This window comes from Tachyglossus aculeatus, chromosome X2 (assembly GCF_015852505.1).
Source record: "Tachyglossus aculeatus isolate mTacAcu1 chromosome X2, mTacAcu1.pri, whole genome shotgun sequence".
Taxonomy (NCBI): domain Eukaryota; kingdom Metazoa; phylum Chordata; class Mammalia; order Monotremata; family Tachyglossidae; genus Tachyglossus; species Tachyglossus aculeatus.
In genome coordinates, this window is record NC_052100.1 from 1,554,758 (window position 1) to 1,581,262 (window position 26,505).

Below are 26,505 nucleotides of genomic sequence, written 5' to 3' on the forward strand. Positions count from 1 at the left end.
TGTTTCTATCCGTGTGCTTGTGCATGTGCTTTGGATCTGTGTGAAAGTTGGCATTTGCTTGTGTTTTGGTTTGTGAGTTTGTGCTTGTATCTGTGTGTTCTGTGTGCTTGGGTGTCTGTGCTTGTGGGTGTTCTTATGACTGCGCGATTGGGTGTTTGTGTGTGTGGTGTTTATTATTTGTGAGTGTGTGATAATAATGATTGTGGTATTTGTTAAGTGCTAACTATATGCCAGGCACTGCTCTAAACACGGGGGTAGATACAAAATAATTGGGTTGGACAAAGTCCCTGTCCCACATGGGGCTCGCAGTTTCAGTCCTCATTTTACAGACAAGGGATCTGAGGCTCGGAGAAGTGACTTGCCCAAGGTCACGCAGCAGACAATTGGGGGAACTGCGATTAGAACCCCTGACCTTCTGATTCCCAGGCCCCGCGCTCTATCCACTAGGCCATGTGTGTTTGTTTGGGGGAGAGGTTGGGTGGGTGTGTTGGTGTCGGGGGATTTGTGTAAGTGCGGCGGTCCCTGCGTGTAAAGTCGGTGAGGGAGTTGGCACCTGCGCTGTATGTTGGTGACTGTGTGTACGTGTTGTGTGTTGTGAGCCGAGGATCCCCGCGGTCCAAAAGGCGGGACCCAGGCGTGCTCTCCCTCCCTGGGCCCCAGACCGGCTGGGCCGGTTCCCGGAGTCTCAGCCCCGGCTTCAGGGGTCGGGGGGTGGCATGGGGGGTGGCACCGGGGGTGGTCCGGGACTGCAGTTTTCACCTCCCGCCCCCGCCGCCTCAACGCCCCTTCCCTGGCAGGCTCAGGGGATCCAAGGGGTGGTGGGGAGGGGTCTCCCAGGGGCGGGGAGCTCGGCAGGGACCCCCCCTCCCGTCCCCTCCCTGCCTCACCCCCGCAGCCTTGCCAACTGCCGCGGCTGGGACAGAAGAGGTCAGACCGGTTTGGTAGGCGGCTCCCCCGCCCCTCGCCCCCTGTCCCTACCTCTGCCCACCTTCCCAACCCCCTTACCCTCTTCCCTGCCTGACCTGGTCCTCAGCCCCCAGACCCCCGAGGTGGGCCTGCCCACCACGTGCCCCCCACCCTCCTCCTCCTCCTCCTCCTCATCCACGCGCTTTGAAGTCAGAAGTCATGGGTTCAAATCCCGGCTCCGCCACTTGTCAGCTGTGTGACTTTGGGCAAGTCACTTAACTTCTCTGGGCCTCAGTGACCTCATCTGTAAAATGGGGATTAAGACTGTGAGCCCCACCTGATCACCTTGTAACCTCTCCAATCAATCAATCGATCGTATTTATTGAGCGCTTACTGTGTGCAGAGCACTGTACTAAGCGCTTGGGAAGTACAAGTGGGCAGCCCTTAGAACAGTGCTTTGCACATAGTAAGTGCTTAATAAATGCCATCATTATTTTATTATTATCCGGCAGGGGAGTGAGGGAGGGCGAGGGGGAGCGAAGAGTGCTAAGGGGAAAGGGCCGAGGCGACAGAAAGGGGGACGGGAGGGGGGCGGGGAGATGGAAGGAGGAAAGGTGGGCCAGGGGAGGCGAGGAGGAGCTGGAGATTTGCAGCTCTAGTTTCGGATCTGGATCTGGGGGTGGGGTGCCAATCCGAGTTGGGGACACAGAAATTACTCTTTATAAAACACCCACTTGGAAAAGAGAGATGATGATGGTATTTATTAAGCACTTACTATGTGCCGGGCACTGTACTTAGCGCTGGGATGAATAAAGGCAAATCCGGTTGGATACAATCACTGTCCCTCATGGGGCTTCCGCTCTCAATTCCCACTTTACAGATGAGGTAACTGAGGCCCAGGGAAGTGAAGCGACTTGCCCAAGGTCACACAGCAGATGAGTGGCAGAGCTGGGATTAGAACCCATGACCTTCTGATTCCCAGGCCCACGCTCTAGCCATTACACCCTGCTGCTTCCGCTAACACTGGGGGAAATTAGGAGAAGCCAGGAATCACCGTCATCATCATCAGGATTTACTGTACTGTACTGAGCACCTCCTGTACACTGTAATAATAATAATACTAATATCCCTAATGGCATTAAGCACTTGCTATGTGCAAAGCACTGTTCTAAGCACTGGGGAGGTTACAAGGTGATCAGGTTGTCCCACAGGGGGCTCACAGTCTTAATCCCCATTTTACAGATGAGGAACCTGAGGTACAGAGAAGTTAAGTGACTTGCCCAAAGTCACACAGCTAAGTGGCGGGGCTGGGATTGGAACCCATGACCTCTGACTCAAAAGCCCTTGCTCTTTCCATTGACCCATGCTGCTTCTTTTGGTAGTGAGCACCAACCGGGCACAAAGCACTGCACTGACTGCCTGCCCTCTGCAGAGCATTGCACTAGACACCTGCTGTGTGCAGAATGCTGTACTGAGTGTTTACTGTATGCAGAAAGCTATACGGAACACCTGCTCTGTGCAGTACACTGCACTTGTCACCTGCTGTGTGCATAAAGAAGCAGCGTGGCTCAGTGGAAAGAGCACGGCCTTTGGAGTCAGAGGTCATGGGTTCAAATCCCAGCTCCGGCACTTGTCCGCTGTGTGACTTTGGGCAAGTCACTTAACTTCTCTGGGCCTCAGTTCCCTCATCTGGAAAATGGGGATGAAGACTGTGAACCCCCCCGTGGGGCAACCTGATCACCTTGTAACCTCCCCAGCACTTAGAACAGTGCTTTGCACATAGTAAGTGTTTAATAAATGCCATCATTATTATAGTGCTCTACTGGGGGTGCTGAATGCTGTACTGAGCACCGGTTGTCTGTAGAGCACTGTTAAGGCATGATCCCTGTCTTGGCTTAGGGGTGATGTGAAGGTAATAAGAACAAGGGGTAACCACATCACCAGTCAACTTCATAACCCATCCGCCCCAGGATTCTACCCCTGGTTGCTGGTCGCCCTCCTGGACATTCACTCTTATGGTTAGGATTAGACGGTCCAACACCCTTGACTCTCCCCTCTCCTCCCTAACTCTTCCCCAATGACCCAGCACATACTACCCAACACCTCTGACTCTCCCTTCTCCAACCCTGACTCTCCCCCCATGACCCAAGGAAGGGGCTCCAACATGTCGGAGCTGGGGAGAGAGAGGGAGAGGGGAAGGGAAGGAGGGATGTTTCACACATCATCCTCAACCCTTCTCGAACCTGCTGCTATTTCCGGCTGTCCTGCTTCCTGTGGGAACGGATTCCTGTTGCTTCCCCCAATCCCGATCGCGTCAATGAGGGACCATATGGGTTTATCCTTACATCTGATCGAATGAGCAGCTGCTGACCCCTGAAAAGGACCCAACGCTGAGCGGAGAGTGGACAAGGAGTCCTGCGGCATCCATGACCACGCCCGATGGTGGCGAGTGCACTCAAAGGTTAACGCGGCGGGAAATAGCTCAGGGCTGGGGGTCAGGAACACTCCCCCACCCCATCCTGGCTCTGCCTGGCTTGCCTGGTCTGTGACCTAGGGCAAGTCACTCTCTCCCCCTCCCCACCCTTCAAAGCCTTATTGAAGTCACATCTCCTCCAAGAGGCCTTCCCAGACTAAGCTCCACTTTTCCCCATCTCCCACTCCCTTCTTCCCACCCTGACTCACTCCCTTTGCTCTTTTACGCAACCTGCCCGCCCACCAGCCCCACAACACTAATGTACATATCTGTAATTTTATATATTTGCATTGATGTTTGTCTCCCCCCATCTAGACTGAGAGCTTGTTGTGGGCAGGGAATGTCACTGTTTATTGTTGCATTGTACTTTCCCAAGCACTATTACAGTGCTTTGCACACCGTAAGCACTTACTAAGTATGACTGAATGAATGAATGAACTTTACCTCTCTGGGCCTCAATTTCCCCGTCTGTCAAATGGGAGTGACTGCTACTCTCAGACTGTGATCCCTTTGTAGGACAGGTAGTAGTAGGAAGAGCATTTGCTGAGTACCCACTAGGTGCCAGGCAATGTACTAAGCATTTGCAAAAATATGTTGCCAACTTGTACTTCCCAAGCATTTAGTACAGTGCTCTGCACACAGTAAGCGCTCAATAAATGATTGAATGAATGAATATCACACCAAGAAGGGATGCACTCTCTGCCCACAAGAAGTCTCCACTCTCACAGTCTTATGGCCTTGTCCAGCCCAAGAGCCTGATCCAAAGAAAACACTGGATCAGTCCTGTAATTTTTTTAAAGGTGTTTGTTAAGCACTTACTATGTGCCAGGCACTGTACTAAGCACTGGAATAGACACAAGTTAATCAGGTTGGACACAATCCTTGTCCCACAAAGCACTTACAGTCTTAGTCCCCATTTTTCAGATGAGGTAAATGAGGCAAGGAGAAGTGAAGTGATTTGCCAAAGGTCACAAAGCAGACATGCGGCGGAATCAGGATTAGAACCCAAGACCTTCTGACTCTCAGTTCTGTGCTCTCTCCACTAGGCCATGCTGCTTCTCATCATCATTCTGATTTTCATCATTCTGATTCGCTTCTACCTCCAATGATGTCACCAACTTCTGGGGTTTCTTGCCCCAGGAGGAGCACAGGAGGGAGCTGATCCCTGCCAAGCCCCCAAAACACTGTGCATGTGTGCAGGGGACAGAATCTGATTTTCAAATCATCATTCTGATCTTCAAAACGCCATCCTCCAAGACTGGTGCTTCCCCTGAGGCCAACCCCCATTCCCAAGGCCCTGGACCCGCCCCCTATCCACAGACACACACACCACACAAAGACTGTGAGCCCACTGTTAGGTAGGGACCGTCTCTATATGTTGCCAACTTGTACTTCCCAAGCGCTTAGTACAGTGCTCTGCACACAGTAAGTGCTCAATAAATACGATTGATTGATACAAACCATGAGCCCATTGTTGGGTAGGGAGCGTCTCTATATGTTGCCAACTTGTACTTCCCAAGCACTTAGTACAGTGCTCTGCATACAGTAAGCGCTCAATAAATACGACTGAATGAATACAAGAGCAGAGCAGCAGTAGTAGCAGCAGGGGCAGCCACCAGTCTAGGTGTGAGAGAATAATAATAATAATGGCATTTATTAAGCGCTTACTATGTGCAAAGCAGTGTTCTAAGCGCTGGGGCGGTTACAAGGTGATCAGGTTGTTCCACGGGGGGCTCACAGTTTTAAACCCCATTTTACAGCCCCAGCCCTTCCCACAGCCCTCCCTCTACCTCTGGAGGTTGTGCTCCTGGACTGGGGTAGTAGACACCTCCCTGCTGGGCTCCTGGACTAAGGAGATTCCCTGATGTGCTCCCTTGTCTGCAGTGGACACCTCCCTGCTGTTGCTTCCGGAGCTGGTGCTCCCTGCCATGCTCCCAATTAATCAATCGTATTTATTGAGGACTTACTGTATGGGGAGCACTGTACTGAGGGCTCGGGAGAGTATCACATAACAGAGTTGGCAGACACATTCCCAGCCCACTACAAACTTACAGTGTAGAGGAGGAGGCAGGCATTAATATAAATATATTGCAGATATAGACCTAAGTGCTGTGGGGTTGAGAGAGGGGTGAATGAAGAGTTGCAAATCCAAGTGCAAGGGAGACGCAGAAGTGGGCGGAGCTGATTGCTGCTGTGTTCCAGGAGTTGGGGCGTGTGATTGGGGTCGGCTCCCTGCTGTCCTCCCCAGCCAATGAGGCAGTTAGCCTAGTGGATAGAGCCACAACCTGATTAGTTTGTATGCACCCCAGTCCTTAGGACGGCACCTGGCAAGTAGTAGGCGCTTAACAAATGTCATAAACAAATAAATAAGAAATCCAGAAGTTGGTTGATGGCTTTGGCAAGTCGAAACAACTTTAGTCTTCACTGCCGCTGCCTCCGACCCACTGACCCCTTCCACCTCCGGTATTCAGGGAGTTCAGCAAGAAGCTGTACCCCAGGACTTCCAGGACCGGAGCCTGCCGGGCTCAAAGGTCATCCTGTCCATCCCTCTGCCTCCACACTAGTCTAAGCTTTGCTGAGCCCTCTCAGGGCTGGCCAAGGGTTAGGACGCCCCAAGGCCTGGTCGCAGGGATTCAACTTCGGGATTCAACTTCGCTAAACTACGTTTAGTGGTAGGATTCCCTCAGGAAGCTCCACCCAGGGAGCCCCCAGCCCCTCACTCAGGTGAGACCCTCCCCTCCCGAGCCAGCTGGGAGTTGGGGGGGTGGGGGGGTGGGCAGTGGGAGGGTCATCAGTGTTCTGCTGAGACTGAAGCCAGGCAAGAGCTCTGAGAGGCGAAACAGAAAACTTTCACTCCAAAACTGGTGTTGACAGCAAGGAAGTTGGTGCACAAATATGGGCAAAACCAAAAAGGGAGAAGAGTCCCACTCCTTCTTTTCCCACCACCGAATCCCAAACTGGGCTGGAATCTGAAATTCCCGAAAATTAACCATTCTGCTCCTGGAAAGATTGGGCCCTGGGGTGGGGCCCGACTGGGGGCCTGGTCACCTCTTAAAAAGGAGGCTTCAGGGCTGCAGCCAATGAGGGAGGTAGAGGAGACAGAGACAGTTAGAGATGATGGATAGAGAGAGAAACAGAGAGGCAGAGGCACACAGAGAGTGAGGGACAGGGAGTGGCAGAGAAAGAAACAGGAAGGGGGATAGAGAGACAGAGCCTCCTATAAGGGGCAGGGACTGTGTCTAACCTGATTAATAATAATGATGATAACATCATCATTATTATTGTCAGACAAGAACACGGTCAGAAATATGCAGAGGCAGAAACTGGTAAAGAGAGAAACAGGAGTGAGAGACAGCATTAGAAAGAGGCAGAGAGAAACAAAAAGAGAGTAGGAGAAGAAACAGACAGAGATAATGAGTCGAAGAGGAGAGAGAAAGATTGAAAGAGTTGGAGAGCAGAGACAGGCAGAGACAGTGAGAGTCAGAGGAGGTTAAAGAGAGAGGGACTGGCAAGGAGAGGAAGAGAGATGTAGAGAGAGGAGACACAAGGGGAGGCAGAGAAAGAGGAGAGAAATAGTGCTCTTTTGGGGCAGAGAATGTGTCTTCTAACTCTGCTATGTTGTACTGTCCCACGTGCTCAGTGCAGTGCTCTGCAATCATTCAATCAATCAATCGTATTTATTGAGCGCTTACTATGTGCAGAGCACTGTACACAGTAAGTGCTCTGCACACAGTAAGTGCTCAATAAATAATGTTGATTGACTGGAGGAGAAACAAAGAAATAAGGAATGAGAAGAGAGACAGAGAAAGAGGTGGGAGGGACAGAGAGATGGAGAAGAGAGATAGTGTGAAGGGAGAGACAGAGAAGACAGAGAGTCACAGAAAGAGAGGCAAGGGAGACAGAGGTGTGAGACATAGAGAGTGACAGAGAGGGGAGAGAGACAGAGATAGAGAAGAGAGTCAGACAGACTGAATAATCAACTCCACCACTTGGTTGCTGGGTGACCTTGGGCAAATCATTTCACTTGTCTGTGCCTCAGTTATCTGTAAAACAGAGATTAGCACTGTGAGCCCCATGTGGGACAGGGACTGTGTCCAACTTGATTAGCTTGTCTCTACCCAAGCGCTTAGTACAGCACATAGTAAGAGCTTAATAGGTACCATAAAAAAAACTCAGGAAGGAGGGGGCGTTAGGCCCCACCGGAAAGACAATGGGCTGGGGGCCCACCTTCCTGTTTTGGGGAGTTCACGGGGGACAGCCTCTTCTGCTTGGAGTCAGGATTTGCAGAAAATGCAATCCTGGGCACCAGCAGTCAAATCACCTTGACATTTCTTCTTCTTGGCTCTGCCCTGCCCCTCCCCCAGCGGCGGCCCTGCCCCTCCACCGGCCAATACTGACCTTCCAGCACTTAGAACAGTGCTTTGCACATAGTAAGCGCTTAACAAATACCATCATTATTATTATTATCGGGGCTGATGGGGCTGCCGGGTGCTGGAGACTGGGGAAGAGGCCCACATCTGCTGTCCAGGGACTCCTGAAGTGGGCTGAAGGGAAAGAGCTGAGGGTGGAACCCATTTATAATCCTTCTTTTTCTTCACCTTCCAAACTGTTACTATGCTAATCCCAGCACTTATAGCCCATCTTGACTACTGTGTCAGTCTTCTCGCTGACCTCCGTGCCTCCTGTCTCTCCCTACTCCAGTCCGTACTTCCCTCTGCTGCCCAGGTCATTTGTCTAAAAGAAGTTCAGCTCTCGACTTCTCACTCTTCAAGAGCCTCCAGTGGTTGCCCATCCACCTCCACATCAAACAGAAACTCCTTATCATCCACTTAAATCGACTCGCCCCCCTCCTACCTCACTTGGCTTATTTCCCACCACAGCCCAGCCTGTATATTTCCTCTGTCTCACTGTACCTCCATCTCACTTGCCTCATCACTGACCCCTTGTCCAAGTCTTTCCTCTGGCCCAAAACTCCCTCCGGCTTCCTAACCCTCTAGACTGTAAGCTCATCGTGGACAGGAAATGTGTCCACCAACTCTAATAAATTGTTATATTATATTCTCCCAAGAGCTCAGTACAGTGCGCTACCCACAGTAAACACTCAATAGATATGATTGGTTGACATCCAACAGACCATTCCTCTCCCCACCTTCGAAGTCTTATTAAAATCACATCGTCTGGGAACATGTCTACCAACTCTGTTATACTGTACTCTCCCAAGCACTTAGTACAGTGCTCTGCACATAGTAAGTGCTCAATAAATATGATCGATGAATCTCCTCCAAGAGGCCTTCCCCAGTTAAGCCCTCATTTCTCCTTCAGCATCGCCTATGCATTTGGATCGGTCCCTTTTAAATACTTGATATTCTCCCAACCCTCAGATCCACAAAACTTATGTACACATACATAATTTATTTTAATGTCTGTCTCCCCCCTAGACTGTATACTCAATGTGGGCAGGGAACGCGTCTGCCAACTCTGCTATATCATACTCTCTCAAGGGCTTTAGTACAGTTGGTTGCACACAGTAAGCACTCGATAAGTATCACCGATTGATTGATCGATTGATTGAGTCCAGGCAGGACGCTTTACCTCTCTGAGTGGGGAAATGGGGGCTCCGAGGCCATCTGGGGTCCTACAGGCAAGAACACTCAGAGGCAGAGTCCTGAAACCCCTCTCACCACCCGGGGGGCACTTTAGCAGGGGTTCTCAAAGGTCTAGGAGGTTTGGGGGTCTGGGATAGGGTGTGGGGGGAGCATGGCATTCCCTGGTCTGTGGAGGGGAGGGACTACTGTGGGCACGCCTGCACATATACAAGCACACACTGACATGTGTACACATATACACATGTGCATCTTTAAAAACATGTGCATGCCCAAAGGTACATGCAAACCCACCCCAGCACACCTGTGCACACCCATGGGTGTAATATACAAGCAGCAAATGCACACATGCATAAGCGAGGACTGAAGTCCACCCAAGCACATCTGCACAAACACATACCCCTGACTGCACAACATACAAACACACACATGAGCATGCAAAGGCAAGCATAAGACCACGAGCCCTATGTGGGACAGGGACTGCATCCAACCCAGTGCTGTATCTACCCCAGTGCTTAGTATAGTGCCTGGCACCTAGTAAGTGCTTAACAAAAGCACAATTATTATTATTATTAGCAGACACTCAGCACACACACACACTTGATTGGAAACCCCCAGCACACATGTGCACACACAGAAGCTTACACGTACACACTATCAATCAATCAATCAATCATATTTATTGAGCGCTTACTATGTGCAGAGCACTGTACTAAGCGCTTGGGAAGTACAAATTGGCAACACATAGGGACAGTCCCTACCCAACAGTGGGCTCACAGTCTAAAAGGGGGAGACAGAGAACAGAACCAAACATACCAACAAAATAAAATAAATAGGATAGAAATGTACAAGTAAAATAAATAAATAAATAGAGTAATAAATATGTACACTAGAGAGAAGAGCAGGTGGATCAAGGATTTTCGTAAACATGACAGTCCCTACGTGTCCACCAGTCTTCGCCCGCTGTCCACGCGGCAGGGATGGTAGCTCTAGCTCTCACCGGAGAAACACGGGGGAGAAGTTTGAGAGTTTGGGGGGGGGGAGGGAAGGAGGGGCTAGGGACCTGGGGATGAGGTCTCCAGCACCTCTAAATCCTTTCAATGCACTGTCTGTTGTTTTTGTTGTGTTTGGCTCTGTTCCGGGTTTGCTGCACGGAACGTTTGTTTACGCCTCTCGAAGAGCGCGTCCGGGACACGGTGCCCCGAATACTGAAGTCCTGTCTCCAGTCCAGAGCTTGGACAAGGCTGGTCCGGTGGGGTTCTGGTGGCAGGGGGGAGGGATGGGGAGTGGGGAGGGGTCTGGCGAGCCTACTGTAGAGCAGCCCTGGCGTGAGCCTGGGGGGCACTGAGCCCCGAGGCAGGGAAGAATGAGTAAACATTTCTTAGAAAAGGCCTAGGCCTGGGGGAATGGGGGCTGGGGCCAGGAGGAGGCCCTATGTCGGAAATGGGGCTGGCCACTTTAGGAAGAGAGGCTCCCGAGAATAGTAATGATCACAATAATTATGGTCTCACTTACACTAAGCACTTACTATGTGTCCAGCACTGTTCTAAGCACTAGGCAAGAGCCAAGTTTCTCAATTTGGACACAGTCCCTGTCCCACGTGGGGCTCGCAAAGTAGAATTTAATCCCCATTTTACCGATGAGGAAACTGAGGAGCAGAGAAGTTAAGCGACATGCCGAAGGTTCACACAGCAGACAAGTGGCAGAGCCAGGGTTAGAACCCAGGTCTTCTGACCCCCAGGCCCGGGCTCTACCCATTAGGCCATGTTAGTTCTTGAGAAGGTAGCGGAGAAGGGAAATAGGAGGCCTGGGTGAAAGAATGCAGGTTTGGGGGATCGGAAGGTCTGGGCTCTAGGCCCAGTTTTGCTCTTGGCCTATTGTGTGACCTCAGACAAATCAGTTATCCTCTATGTGCCTCAGTTTCCTCATCTGTAAATTGGGGATTCAAAACCATTCTACCTCCCTCTTGGACTATGAGCCCCATGTGCAACAGGGGCTGTGTCCAACCCCATCACATTTAGTGTGGCCTAGTGGACAGAGCCTTGGCCTTGGAGTCAGAAGAACCTGGGCTCTAATCCCGGCTCTGCCACTCATCTGCTGTGTGACCTTGGGCAAACCACTTCACTTCTCTGGTCCTCGGTTACCTCATCTGTAAAATGGGGATTGAGACTGTCCGCTCCACATGGGACAGGGACTGTGTCCAACCTGATTTGTTTGTATCTACCCCAGCACTTAGAACAGTACCTGTCACATAGTAAGCACTTAACAAATACCATAATAATAATAAACATTCATTCATTCAATTGTATTTATTGAGCGCTTACTGTGTGCATAGCACTGTACAAAGCGCTTGGGAGAGTACAATACAACAATAAACAGACACATTCCCAGCCTAAAAATAATGTAAAAACAAGTGCTATGTACCTGTCATGTGCAGGATGCTATAGCAGGCTCCTCCTAAGGTGTGCAGAGCACCCTACTGGGTCCCCTCTGTAGGTGGAGCGAGCAATCAATCAATCAATCAATTGTATTTATTGAGCATTTGCTCTGCACATAGTATTTGGGAGAGTACAATAATGGGCACTTTCTCTGCCCACAAAGACTTACAGTCTTAAGGGGTGACAGACATAAATATAAATAAATAGATTATGGAAATGTACATAAGTGCTGTGGGCACCTAGTTCATGCAGAGCTCTGAACTGAGTCCCTGCAGTATGCAGAGCCCTGTCTGGATGACTGATGTGTGCAAGATCTGAACAAGTTGACTGCTGTGTGCAGAGAACTGCCTGATTCAGAGGTTGGGGGGCTGTCCGAAGGGAACGAGAGAGAGCTGAGTCCCCTTTTTCCCTGACGCAGATGCCCCCCAGGGCCCCCCTGCTAGGCTAGAAGCTACTTGAAAGGAGGGACTATGTCTACCCACTCTATTGTTCTCTCCAGAGCACTTAGTACAGTACTCTGCATGCAGTAAGCACTCGGTAAATGCCATCGACTGCCCACAATGAGCTTACAGTCTAGAGGGGGAAAGAGACATTGATATAAATCAATAAATTATAGATATGGACAAAAGTGCTGTGGGGCTCGAAGGGAGGATGAAGAAAGGGAGCAAATCAAGGCTATGCAAAAGGGAGTTGAAGAACAGGAAAAGAGGGCTTAGCCAAGGAAGGCCTCTTGGAGGAGATGTGCCTTCAGTAAGGCTTTGAAGGCAGGGAGAGTAATTGACTTTAGACTTTAAGCCCCTCTAGACTGTAAGCTCGTTGTGGGCGGGGAACGTGTCTGTTCATTGTATTGTGCTCGCCCAAGCGCTTAGTACAGGGCTCTGCACACAATAAGCGTTCAATATAAATATGATTGAATAAGGAGGGAGGGCGTTCCAGGCCAGAGGCAGGACATAGGCGAGATGTCGGTGGCGAGATAGACGAGATCAAGATACATTAGAGAAGCAAACATGTAGGCTGGGTTGTAGTACAAGAGTAGCAAGGTGAGGTAGGAGAGGGCCAGGCGATTGAGTGCTTTAAAGATGATGGTGAGGAATTTCCGTTTGATGTGGAGGTGAATGGGCAATTCCTGGAGGTTCCTGAGGAGTGGGGAAATGTGGCCCAAACGTTTTTGTAGGAAAATGATCCGGGCAGCAGAGTGAAGAATGGACTGGAACGAGGAGAGACGGGAGTCTGGGAGGTCAGCAAGGAGGCTGATAGAGTAATCAAGGTGGGATCGGTTAAGTGCTTAGATTAACATGGTAGCAGTCTGGATAGAGAGGAAAGGGCAGATTGCTCAGCACGCAGTAGTTGCTCAGTAAACAGCATTGACTCATTCACCAAAGACACCCTCAGTGGTGTTACCACATGATCCAGCAGAGAGAGAACAGGACTACAAGTGAGTAGACCTGGGTTCTGGTCCTATCTCTGCCCCTGGCCTACTGTGAGACCTCAGCAAGCCATTTACCCTGTTTGAGCCCTCAGTTTTCTCATCTGTAAAATGGGGATCACTGTCTTTCCCTAACTCCAGGGGTGGGAATGCGATGAGATGATTGCTGTGATCGCTTTGTAAATGTTGAAGTGTCATACGATTTCCAGGTATTGTTGTAAGTGAGGGGTGAAAGGAGTAGGGCTTTGGGGATACAAAGGAACAGGGCTGGGAGGGGAAGCCTCCCCCTTCTATCATCATCATCATCAATCGTATTTATTGAGCGCTTACTATGTGCAGAGCACTGTACTAAGCGCTTGGGAAGTACAAATTGGCAACATATAGAGACAGTCCCTACCCAACAGTGGGCTCACAGTCTAAAAGGGGGAGACAGAGAACAAAACCAAACATACTAACAAAATAAAATAAATAGAATAGATATGTACAAATAAAATAAATAAATAGAGTAATAAATATGTACAAACATATATACGTATATACAGGTGCTATGGGGAAGGGAAGGAGGTAAGATGGGGGGGATGGAGAGGGGGACGAAGGGGAGAGGAAGGAAGGGGCTCAGTCTGGGAAGGCCTCCTTCTAGACTGTGAGCCCACTGCTGGGTAGGGACCGTCTCTATATGTTGCCAACTTGTACTTCCCAAGCTCTTAGTACAGTGCTGTGCACACGGTAATCACTCAATAAATATGATTGAATGAATGAATGAATGAAGCCAGGCCTCAAGCACCTAATGGAAGAAAGACACAATTCTGGGGCTCCCTGGCCACATTTGGAAGTTCTTGGGTCTGGTCAAGGATCCAGGATAAGTAAAGCTGGAGTCCAGCCCAGATGCTTGTGGGGAACAAAAGCATCATTCCCATATCTGGAACCTGGGAGCCAAGGCCCCATCGCCCCCAGAGCAGAAACCCGGGGACACTGGCTCCCGTTGACCTTACAGCAGGAACCCCAGAAAACCGGCCCCATCACCCCCAGTAGCCAGAACCCGGGGACACCAGCCCCATCACTCCCACAGCCAGAAGCTGGGGACACAGGCCCTGTTGCCCCATGACTGGAACTCAGGGACACCAGCCCCGTTGCCCAAACAGCCAGAAACAGGGGGCACCAACCCCATCACCCCACAGTCAGAACCCAGGGACACTGGCCCCATCGCCCCACAACCGGAACCTGGAGGAACTGGCCCCATCAGTCCCTGAGATAGGGCCAGAGGGCTGAAGCCCACACCACCAGGAAAAACTACAAATGGAGACACTGAGGTAGGGAAGGTGAGGTCCTCAGTTACAGGGGCTGGGGGAGGCAAAAGGAAGCTTCTGCCTTCTGCTCTAACCGGCAGCAATCAGCCAGTCAGTGCTATGTACTGAGTGCTTGCCGTCTGGGGACTCCTGTCCTTGGCACTTGGGAGAGTATGAAAAGATCTAGACTGTGGGCCCCTTCTAGACTTTGAGCCCATTGTTGTGTAGGGACTGTCTCTATATGTTGCCAACTTGTACTTTCCAAGAGGTTAGTGCAGTGCTCTGCACAAAGTGCTCAATAAATACGATTGAATGAATGAATATGAAAAGATCAAAGACCATGTCTCTGCCCTCCAGGAGCTTCCAGTCTAACAGGGGAGGCAGGCACCCACAGATTATTTCTAGCTGGTGAGAAGAGGAGGAGGAAGAGGAGGAGGTCAAGGAGGAGGAGGAAGGGTACAGGCCAGATAAGAGGAAGGAAAAGGTGGGTGGGGATAGATTGGAGGATGGCTCAGAAAAGGCCATAAGTGGGGGGCTCCCATCTGTCGGTGTCGGGGAGCTCAGGCAAGGTTGGCCCAGCCTGTAGTGTGAGGAGGCTCAATCAGGGAAGGCTTCCTGGAGGAGACAAGACATCAGAGGGGCTTTGCTGTAGGGCTGAGCTGTAGTCTGGCAGGTTTGCAGGTGGAGGGGGCTGGGGGCGACTAAGTCGGGTGCCATCGGTGAAGAGGCTCAGCCGGTTCTGGGCGGCGGCGGTGTCTGTCAGAGCTGATGGAGGCGGGGCTGGTAAGGGCGGGGAGTGGGGGAAGGAAAAGAGAAAATGAAAAGAGAAAAACACAATGCTGGAGAAGAAACTGGTAGGAATGTTGGTGGCTGATTTCTGACAATCCCACAACTGGGGGAAACTGAAATCGTGCTGGAAACTAAGCACTCTGACCCACGATTAGGTCTAGAAAAAGTGGAGTGGACACTCGTTCTCACAGACTTGTACAGCTAGACACCCACGTACATACAGGCACGCTTAATATATCTCACACCTACACACACATACATGCAGTCACACATAGATATGCCCATGGGCACAGACATACTCAGTGGGTCACACCCAATATTCACACAGATACACCGCCCCCCTCTCCCTTCCCCCCCCCACCCCCCGCACACAGACACACACAAACACACTGGTCTGGTTTGAATCACGCCACACTGTACAAACAACCACACATATGTGTTTTCATAGCAATAGACTGAGTGCCTAGTTCAGTCAATTGTATTTGTTGATTGCTTACTGTGTGCGGAGCACTGTACTAAGCACTTGGGAGAGTGCAATATATCAGAGTTGGAAGACATGTTCAGTGCCCGCAATAAGCTTACAGTCTAGAGGACTGCGGAAGAGTGTAGAGAAGCAGTATGGCCTGGATGATAAAACATGAGCCTGGGAGTCAGAAGGATCTGAGTTCTAATCCTGACTCTGCCAATTGCTTTCTGTGTGACCTCCAGCAAGTCACTTAACTTCTCTGTGCCTTAGTCTCCTCAACTGTAAAATGGGGATTCAATACCTGTTCTTCCTCCTACTTGAGACTGTGAGCTCCATGTGAGGCAGTTACTGTATCTGACCTAATTGACATGTACCTACCCCAATGCTTAGAACAATGGTTGACACATAGTAAGTGCTCACAAAGTACCATAAAACAAACAAAGCACTGCACTGAGTGGCTACTGTGTGCAGAGCAGCATACTAGGCACCTTCTGTTTGCAGAGCACTGTACTGGATGCATACTAGGGCAGAATACTGGGTGCCCACTGAAGGCAGAGTAGTCTTCTGGTTACCCACTTTTTGCAGAGTGCTGTACTGTGAATGTACTATGTGTAGGACACTGTAGTGATCACCGGACACTATACTAGGTTCTTGGCCACCTTCAGTAGAAGGATAAGACCTAGTCTCTGCTCTCAAGAAGCTGCCCTGGTTGAAATGAAGGTCCAACATTTAGAGAGACAGACCATCCATACAATTGACGTGAAAGAACGCAGCCATTAAGTCATCAAAGGAATCATTAGCTCCGCTTTTCCCGGGAATCTGAGGACCTGGTGGGGGACTCCAAGACCGGGCCAACACGCAGGGCATTAGAGGGGGCAGTGCCAGGGGCCAGGACATGGTCAGGGTCACTGCTGACCACAGGCTGGACCATGGCCTCCTCATTTTCTCCCCCACCCCTCTTCTGCCCAAGTACATGGCAAAGAACAGGGAAGCAGAGAGGCCTAGTGGAAAGACTACGGGCCTGGGAATTAGAGGACCTAGGTTCTAATCCCAGCTCTGCAACTTGCCAGCTGTGTGACCTGTGATAAGTCATTTACCTTCTCTATGTCTCAGTTTTTCCTCATCTGTAAAATTGGGATTAAGACAGTGAGCCCCAAGTAGGACATAGACTATGTCCAACCTGACGATCTGGTATCTACCCCAGCACTTAGTAAAATGCCTGCACATAGTAAGAGCTTAACAAATACCATTAAAAAAAAATAGTGCTGAGCAAATACCAGTGTTATTAAGTGCCCCTTCCCTGAGGGCCCAGCCCAGTTGGCACCTGTTCCCATGCCTGGGAGGACCCCGGGAGAAGCTGAAAGAAGGAAAGGGGGGAGGGAAGAGGAAGGGGCTGACTCGCTGCAATTCCCTGGGGAGGGCGGAAACACGCAGGAAAAAGGACCACCCCTCCCTGGAGTGGAGCACCCCGTGTGGGTCAGTGGGGAGTGGATCCCACGGGCTGGACCGAGGAAGCCCAGACCAGAGGGCAATGGTTCTAGACAGAGGACACGGAGGAGATCACCTGCAACAGGAGACTGAGTTAATAAAGGAACCCGAGAAAGCTGTTCCTCAAAGCTGAGGGGACACCCCCACCCCCACTCCGTGCGGCGGAAGCAAGACAGGAAGGGTGTGGAGTACTTTTAGGAACTAAACAAAGCACGCCGACAGACTAGAATGCAGACCAGAAAACTGGCCAGGGTCGAAGACCCTACTCCCCCACCGACCTCTGCCTCCCTCACTGCCCTGCAGAAGGAGGCAAGGAGCAGGTGGGCTGGGCTCCAGTCCCCTACAGTGCCAGGCTAATAATAATAATAATAATGGCATTTATTAAGCACTTACTACGTGCAAAGCACTGTTCTTTCTAAGCCCAGGGGGAGTTACAAGGTGATCAGGTTGTCCCGGGGGTGGTGGGGGTGGGGGGAGTGCTCACAGTCTTAATCCCCATTTTGCAGATGAGGTAACTGAGGCACAGAGAAGTGACTTGCTCCAAGTCACACAGCTAAGTGGCGGGGCCAGGATTTGAACCCATGGCCTATGACTCCAAAGCCCGTACTCTTTCCACTGAGCCACGGGGCAGGGTCTGCCACAAGAGCTCTTTGCCCCTGCTTTCCAGCAGAGTGCAGGACACGACCCCCTGACCGCAGGGGTGGAGGGCAAGGCCTACCTCCTTCCCCTCCCCCTGGCCCCGGCCCTGGGCCACCCACCAACTGGAGTCAGCCACTGCGAGGTGGGAGGGGAGAGCTAAAGATAGAAAAGGAAACCGAGATGGGGAAACCTTTCCGGGCCCCTGAGGAAAGGGAAGAGTCATGGGGACAGGGGAAGCTTGGAAGCCTTGGGCAAAGTCCTTTCACCTGCTCTGTCCCACTGTCCCTCTGCCTGTCTGTCCTCTTGTGCCCCTGTTCCCGTGTCCCCATCCCTCTAACCATGGTAAGAACCCCACAGGAGAGTCTCGTCTCTCCTTGGGCAACTCACTTTCCTCCTCTGTGCCTCAGTTACCTCATCTGTAAAATGGGTACTAAGACTGAGCTCCATGTGGGACAGGGACTGTGTCCAACCTGATTTACCTGTACCCACCCCAGCACTTAGTACAGTGCCTGGTAGATAGTAAGTGCCTAAGAAATACCACAATTATTATTATTATCATTAGGTGGGACTTGGGCATGGCAAGGGAGCAGGCAGGCTTTTGATTTAGCCGGGAGACATCCCCCAGGGAAATCGGATCAAGAAGCCAAATGTCTCTTCATAGTTGCCCACACCACATCCCCGAGAGGAAGGGAGAGGTGGAGGCTCTTCTCTCCCAATGTACAGATGAGGGAACTGAGGCCCAGAGAGGCTAAGTCATTTGCCTGAGACTACATAACAGGCCAAGGGCCCTACTGGCACTAGAAGCAGGGGTCCCCCAATGCCCAGAGGCTTGTCATCCCACTAGGCCACACTGCCTCACTCAGAGGGGAAAGAAACGGATACCATATGTAATAATCCTGGCTGGGCCCTGGCCCCGCCAGAGTAGGCCACAAGCCACATCAGTGGTGGTGCCGGGGAGGCCTTGAACAGTGGGGCGCTTGGTCCCCCTCCCAGGGGGCTTTGTGTGCCAAACTTGTGATTGGCATGCAGAACCCAGGGCGGGTGCCGCTAGGGAAGTGGGATATGGGAACTTGGAGAAGATCCAGCGGAGAACAATTAACCACGGAACTAATTGGGAAACGAACACAAACAACAACTGGAATAGATGGAGGAAGCAGATCCTCCCCTAGAGCCCCAAGCTGCCGGCTCTGCCTAGAGGAAGGGGTTGGATTTTATCAGATGACCATGTTTGAGGGCAGTTGGTTGGGCCCGGAGCTTCAGACCCCTGGGACTCACCGCTGCAGACCCCTGGATGGCTCGGATTCACAGGCCCCCAGGACTGACCACTGCAGACACACTGGATGGCTCAGAAACACAGGCCCTGGAAAGCGACTACCATAAATACACTGGACGGCTCAGAGTCACAGGCCCTGGGAACTGACCACTGCAGATACACTGGATGACTCAGGCCCCCAGGACTACCACCACAGGCACGTTGAATGGCTCACAGCCCCCGAGACCGAGCACTGTGGACACGCTGGCTGGCTCAAAGTCACAGACCCCCAGGATTGACTACCACAGACACACTGGATTACTGAGAACACAGGTCCTGGGAACTGACCACTGTGGACACACTGGATGGCTCAGAGACACAGGCCCTGGGGAATCTCCCTCCCACCCTTCAGGACCTAACTGAGGTCTCTCCTGCAGGACAGAGGAGGGGGTTCAGAGGATAAGTCAGGGGAGATGGGAGGAAGTGTCTTAGCTGAGGCCAGCTGACCAAAGACCATCTGTAAATCTCCTCACTGTCCAGTGGCGGTTATGCGAGAGGAAGAGAGAGTTCTAGATGGGCTCTATTGATGGTCAGGAGGACGGTTACTGAAAAGCAGTTTGTTTCAAGTCTTCCCTCACCAGAGTGTTTGCAAGCAGCCGTTAGAATTACCTATTGTTTCGCCTGCTTCAGTAAAATACATTTGACCCCCACCAGGATACATTCATCCATTCGCTCAACCATTCAAAAGTATTTTTGAACTTCTGCTGCAAGTACTGTACTGTGCAGAGCACTGCAGCAGCATGCAGAGCACTGTTTTGAGCCACTACTGTATATTATTCATTTTATGGTACTTATTAAGTGCTTACTATGTGTCCACGCACCATTCTAAGCCCCGGGGTAGATACAAGCCAATCAGTTTGGACACAGTACTCATCACACTTGGGGCTCATAATCCCCATTTTATAGATGATGTAATGGAGGCACACAGAAGTTAAATAACTTGCCCAAGGTGTAGAGCAAGGTACCAAGCAGTATACTGAACTAGGTGCCCAGAAATATACAGTAGAAGGCAAAAACTGAGGGGCTTACAGTTTTAGTGGGGAAATGGATGCAAAATCCCAGTGGCCTATAGAGATACTGGGTACAAGGGTTGGAACAGTGTGGCCTGGTGGAAAGAGCACAGGGCTAGGAGACTGGGGACCTGGGTTTTAATAACGACTCTGCTGCTGACCTGCTACATGACCTTGGGTAAGTCACTTAACTTCTCTATGCCTCAGTTTCTTCATCTGAAAAATGTCAATACCCATTTTCATTTTCCCTGCCCTGTGAGCCCAATATGGGACAGGAACAATGTTTGACGTGATTATCTTGTATATACACCGGTGCTTAGTAGGAGAAGCGAGAAACCTGGTGGGTGGAGGGTGATCAGGGAGTTCTGGGATCCAGTAGTGGATATTGCCCAGGCCTGGAAGTCATAAGGTCAATCAATCAATTGTATTTAGTGAGCTCTTACTGTGTGCAGAGCACTGTACTAAGAGCTTGAAAAAATAATAATGGCATTTATTAAGTGCTTACTATGTGCAAAGCACTGTTCTAAGTGCTGAGGAGGTTACAAGGCAATCAGGTTGTCCCACATTGGGCTTACAGTCTTAATGCCCATTTTACAGATGAGGTAACTGAGGCACAGAGAAGCGAAGTGACTTGCCCAAAGTCACACAGCTGACAAGTGGTGGAGCTGGGATTTGAACCCATGACCTCTGACTCCAAAGCCCATGCTCTTTCCACTGAGCCATGCTGGCTCTCTAAGGTCATGGGTTCCAATCCCAGGTCCGCCACTTGTCTGTTGTGTGACCTTGGGCAAGTCACTTAACTTCTTTGTGCCTCAGCTACCTCATCTGTAAAACAGGGATGAAGACTGTGAGCCCCATGTGAGACACCTGATTTACTTGTATCCACCCCAGCACTTGGTACAGTGCTTGGCACATAGTGCTTAACAAATACTATTATTATTATTATCCTGGGGGTCGGAGGTTGGGTGCGCTTAGTACAGTGCCTGGCACATAGTAAGTGCTTAACAAATACCATCATCATTTTTATTATTACCCTGGGGAAAGGGAGTCAGGGGCAACAGGGAGGCTGGAAGGTTTGAGGTCAGAGGGTCAGGGAAGCAGGGGCGTGGGGGACAGGGAGTTTTGGGAACCAAGGGGATGGGGGTGAGGATGCAGAGGGGGCTGGGAGGATTGATGTCAGAGGGTCGGGGGTCGGGGGTGGGATCCAGACTTGGCCCTGTCGACAAGCCTCTCGACTTCTCCTAACTGCCGCTGGTCATTTCCACGGAGACGGTCAGCTGACACAGAGCAGGGAACAGGTCGGTTCTTCGGTTTGGCTGCGGGGGCATAATAGCCGGGCTAATAAATTACCTTCCACTTCCTCTCCTGGGAAAGGGCAACACTCACCCGGATGTCGGGGGGTCAGCCGCCGAGGAAAGTTCACTTCAGCATCGCGGGGCAGGCCTGTCAGTCAGTCGTCACCGGACAGAAATAAGGAATCCCAGCCGCCTCCAAAATTCATTCATTCTATTGTATTTATTGAGAACTTCCTGTGTGCAAAGCACTGTACTAAACACTTGGGAGAGCACAATACAGCATCCAACTTCCCCAGGTCCATTTGCCACCGGGCAGAGTGGGCACCTTGGGGAGCGAGGGGGCGTCTAGCCTCACCCCCTTGGGGATGTTCTAAAGACAGTGTGTCCTCTTGCCTGCGGCATGTATGCAAGTCACTTAACTTCGCCTTCATTCCTTTTCCTCATCAATCAATCAATGCTATTCATTGAGCATTAACTGTATGTGGAGCACTGAACTAAGGACTTTTTAATAATAATGATGGTATTTGTTATGTGTTTACTATGTGCCAAACGCTGGGGTAGTTACAAGGTAATCCGGCTTTCCCACGTGGGGCTCACAGTCTTAATCCCCATTTTACAGATGAGGTAACAGGCACAGAGAAGTTACGTGGCTTGCCCAAGGTCACACAGCAGACAAGTGGCGGAGCCAGAATTGGAACCCACGACCTCTGATTCCCAAGTCGGTGCTCTTTCCACTAACTCACACTGCTTCTCACTACTTCTGCTTGGGAAGACCGCAACAGAGTTGGTAGACACCCGTCACTTAGCAACCTTCGCAGGCGACCCCGGCCCCGCCCAGACGGGTCGGATCGAACCAGGGCACCACAGAGAGTGAGAATCCCATCTACGGATTAATAACCCTGACTTGCCCTTCACCTGTGGAGAGGGGAGGGATTAAGACCTGGGTTTGGTTTTGTTTTTCAAAAAATGGCATTTGTTAAACGCTTACTACGTGCTAAGCACTGGGGTAGATACAAACTAATCAGGTTGGACAAAATCCATGTCCCACATAGAGCCCCCAGTCTTATTCCCCATTTTACAGATGAGATAACTGAGGCCCAGAAAAGTTAAGCGACTTGCCCAGTCACCCAGCAGGTATGCGGCAGAGCCAGAATTAGAACTCGGTTCTTTTTGACTCCCAGGACCATGATCTATCAACTAGGCCCCACAGCTTACCAGCTCTGTCACTTGTCTGCTGTGTGGCCTTGGGCAGGTCACTTCCCTTCTCTGGGCCTCACTTACCCCATCTGTAAAATGGGGCTTAAGACTGCAAGCCCCACGTGGGACAGGGACTGTGTCCAACCCGATTACCCTATATCTACCCCAGCGCTTAGTACAACGCCCGACACCCGGTAAGCACTTAGTCAGTACCATGAAAAAAAGATACCCGAATCCTGTCTGAATCGGACAGGCTGTACGGGAGTCGGTGGTCGCAGAGGACCCCCACCCCCACCCCCGAGGGGAGGCCGGGAGAGAGACAGAGCTGGGAAGACCCTTCTATTCCCCCTGACGGTCCGAAACGCAGCCTGTCTGAGCCTTTCCCTCAGTTTCCCCGAAGGTGCGGGCCGCCCCCGCGACGGCGTCCCCTCGGATACGCCGGGCGCGGCCCTCGTGTTGCTGTTTTGCTGTTGCCCTCGTGCATTTTTTGAAGTTTCACATCCTCTTTCCAATCTGGCCCAACCCTAAAATTTAAACACGGAGCAGAAACAAGGACCGAGGGAGGGGGAAGGAGGGAGGGGGGAAGGTTGCGGGAAAGGTGGGGGGGTGTCTCACGGGGTTCACGGCAGCCTCTGCCGAAGCACAGTCGGAGAGACCCCCATCCCCCTCCCGGCGCCCCGACCCCTTCGTCCGCTCCTGGCAGCCCGCGCCAAGCGCCTCCTCCTGTCCTTGCGCTCCCACCACGCCCGCACCTGTCGCCTCTCGTCTCCGGCGCCCGCTTGCCCTCCAACAGGCCCCCGCGAGCTGGCAGACGGGCCAGAGGAAGTTTCGGAGCCGAGAAGCCAAGGCTAAGCCTCTCTGAACCACCCCCTAACCCCGACCAAACCGGCGGGGAAACGCGGGCGAAGTCGCGGCCTGGCGAGATTCCTGCGGGCCTTCACACCGGGGCTCAGCCCCGCCACCGAGAACCCCACCCCCGAAACCCACGCCAGGGCTGGGATTTGGGGAACATCCCGGGGGGACTGCGGAGGGGAGGGAGAAAGGGGTCCTCGGGCTCCCCTTCCAGCAGACAGACAGCGACCCACTTCAGGGGGAGAGTCTCTGACCCGGGAGCTCCGCACCACCTGCAGGAACCGCCCCCCACCCCAAGATTTCTCCGGGGTCCCCCTCCTAGAGGCCTGCCTTTGCTCCCCCTTCCCCTGACCAAAGGGGAGACAAAGTACTTGATCTGCCCTGGGACGCGGGGGTCCGGGAAGAAGAGGCGGGGGGTGGGCGCGGTCCGCCGGGCGGCCCGGGGAGAAAGGAATCATTGAGGGAGAAGTGAAAGATCTGCCTGGCAACCATGGGGGGATATGTTACACACACATACACACACAGACACAAACACACACACACACACAGTGTCAGGCTTAGACTAAGTCCTTGTCCAGCCAACCCTTGCTGGGTGGGGTGGGGGCGAAGGAGGGTTGGGGGGCGGCGCGGTGTCAATTCCAGATAGGGTTCTTCTGAGATCCCCAAGGCCGGTCTATAAAAATAGACAGGGGCGACGGGGGAGGGGGGAGGAGAAGAAGCTTGTTTACTTCCCTGACTGTCACTTAAATCGCTTTCCGTGCCCTTGGGGTCGCTCCGAAAGCAATCGGGCCCACCGGGACCTAAAAGCCCCGGGGCACGCCCCCGACCCCCATCTCCCCCACCCCACGACCCTGGGCCACGGACGGGGAACCCCGACGGAGCTGGGGGAGGGGGAGAGGCGCGGGTGGGGGGCGAGAGGCCTCCCTCGCCCTTCTCCTCCTCCTCCTCCTCCTCCCCGGGGTGACGTCACCTGTCAAACTTCTCCGGAGCTCGGCGACAAGGTGGGCCAGCGGCCACCCCACGGGCGGGACCCAGCCCGGAACAGACTCCTCTCTCTTCCCCGCATCCCCCACCCCACCCCGGACCGCAACAGCCCGGGTTCCTCGAGGACAAGGGAGGAGGCGAGGGACCCCCATACTCGGGGGGCCGGAGCGCTCGGACCCGACGACTGGACGGACTCGCGGGGACAATGGCGTCATCAGCAAAAACCAATTTATTCACTGTAAACTTTAGACTTTGCTCGGGAGACAAACTCCAACTGCCCCTCAGGTCCCTGCCTTCCGGACAGCTACTGGGTGAGCAAACAGAAGGGAGGCGGGGGGCGGGGACGGGCGACGGGGATCCCCCTCACACCCAAGAGGTCGGGAGAGGGAGACAAACTGACAGCAGCAACTTCTTTTATCGCTAATACTTGATCAATGAGGTAGTTGAAGGAGAAAAAAAACCCCTCCGAATAAGGGTGACCCCCGGCCCCCCTCCCCTCACAGCCCCGCACCCCATCCGGACTTGGAAAACAAAACTCCATTCACAGGGAGGTGGGAGCAGGACGGGGGTCTCTGTCCAGGCCCAAAGACTCCAAGAAAATCTTTTGTATAACGTTTATAAAAAATAAAAAGCAGAAAAACTGCCTCTCTGTACACTTCTATCCTAGCAGGATTATTTCTCGCAGCCACTGCGCTTTGGAACCGTGTCTCTCGCTGCCTTGGGCGTTTTGTCGCCGAACTTTTAGAGGGAGCCAAATCAGGCTGGGCTTTTTTACAGAGAGGAATCGCTCGTGGTCGGGTTCCGCCCCCGCGAGTCCAAGTTCCCATTTGGCACAGTACCTTTACAGTTCAAAAAGCCCGCGGAGTTGGGGGGGGGTCCCGCAGAGCCGCTCACTGTCCCGAGGCTGCTGCTCCTCCTCCTCCTCCTCCTGCTGCTCCTCCTCCTCTTCCTCCTCCCTCCCAAGGGGGAAGCCGTTCTGCTCCCCGGCGGGGTCGCTCCTCCCGTTGCTGTTGGTGGAATAGCCGTTGACATACATCTTGGAGGAGACCTTCCGGAGGCACAGGAGTTCCTGGAAGGCGTACCTGAAATCCGGGCTCCGACAGTAGATGAGCGGATTGAAGGCGGAGTTGACGTAACCCACCCAGTTCAGAAGGATGTACACGTATTTGGGGATGACCTCATCCTGGATGACGTGCACGATGTTGACGATGAAGAAGGGCAGCCAGCACAGGGTGAAGGTGCCCATGATGATGCCCAGCGTCTTGAGGGCCTTGTGCTCCTTCAGGCAGAACTTGGAGGTCCGGCGGGTGCCCGGGCGGCCGGGCTGGTCCGCCTGCTGACCGCTGTTCTGGACGTGGAAGCGGCCTTCGGACCGGTCGATCTTCCGCAGCTGCTTCTGGGCCACCTGGAAGACCCGCGAGTAGACGAAAATCATGACCACCAAGGGCAGGTAGAAGGAGATGATGGACGAGGCCACGGCGTAGGCCTGGTTGGTGAAGAAGTCGCAGCACGTGTCCTCCTCGTAGCAGCGCTTGGCCTCGGCGTGCTCGGCCCGGTACCAGTGCATCTGGATGGGCAGGAAGGAGGTGAGGGCAGACACCACCCACACCACCAGGATGACCACGCGGGCCTTGTTCTTGGTCAGCAGGCTCTGGTACTTGAAGGGGGACGTGATGGCGAAGTAGCGGTCCACGGCGATGACACACAGGGTCTCGATGCTGGCCGTGACGCACAGCACATCGATGGACGTCCAGAACTCGCACCAGAAGTTCCCGAACTGCCACATCTTCATCAGGATGTGGCTGGCCCCGAAGGGGACCACGGCCAGCCCCATGACCAGGTCGGCGCAGGCCAGCGACGTGATGAAGTAGTTGGTGACCGTCTGCAGCCGCTGGAACTTGGCGATGGCCGTGATGACCAGGACGTTGCCGAAGACGATGGCCAGGACGATGAGGGACATGAGCAGGCCCAGCCCGGCCACCCACGCCTCCCCCCACGCCGCCGCCGCCGACGAGTTGCTCGCGTTGCCCGCCGCGTCCATGGTGGCCGCCGCGGGGCCGTCAGCGGGGGAGGAGGGCCCCGGCCGGCTCCCTGGGCAGCTGGGGCGGGGGGCCTGCGCGGCGGGGAGCCGCATCCAGGGGCTGCCGGGCGGTGCGGCCCCGGCTGGGGTCCGGGCCCGGAGCCCCCCGTCGGGGGGCGGGGCGGCGGCGCCGCCTCCCGCCCCGTCTGCAGCTGCCCGGCTCCGCCTCGCCCGCGCCGCCGGTCCCGGCCGCGCTCTGCCTACGAGTGCCCGCGGCCCGTTATGTGCAGAACGACTTATTGGACTCCCGGCCCCCCGCCC

The 26,505-nt window shown here is 52.9% G+C and overlaps 1 protein-coding gene across 2 annotated transcripts in view; it reads right to left on the bottom strand.

The window, feature by feature from the left end:
• The window catches only part of ADRB2 (adrenoceptor beta 2), a 51,411-nt gene extending 25,160 nt beyond the window's left edge, over positions 1–26,251 (bottom strand). The window contains exons 1-2 of one of the 2 annotated variants that reach the window (XM_038771544.1): positions 25,100–26,251; positions 24,682–25,068 (exon numbers count right to left, since the gene is read on the bottom strand). In XM_038771544.1, coding sequence (XP_038627472.1) covers positions 24,936–25,068; positions 25,100–26,205 — 1,239 coding nt within the window. In that variant the 5' untranslated portion in view covers positions 26,206–26,251 and the 3' untranslated portion in view covers positions 24,682–24,935. Of the gene's footprint in view, positions 1–24,681 lie in introns of those variants that run through there. The other variant, XM_038771543.1, reaches the window with a different exon arrangement.
• Positions 26,252–26,505: the final 254 nt, after the last annotated feature.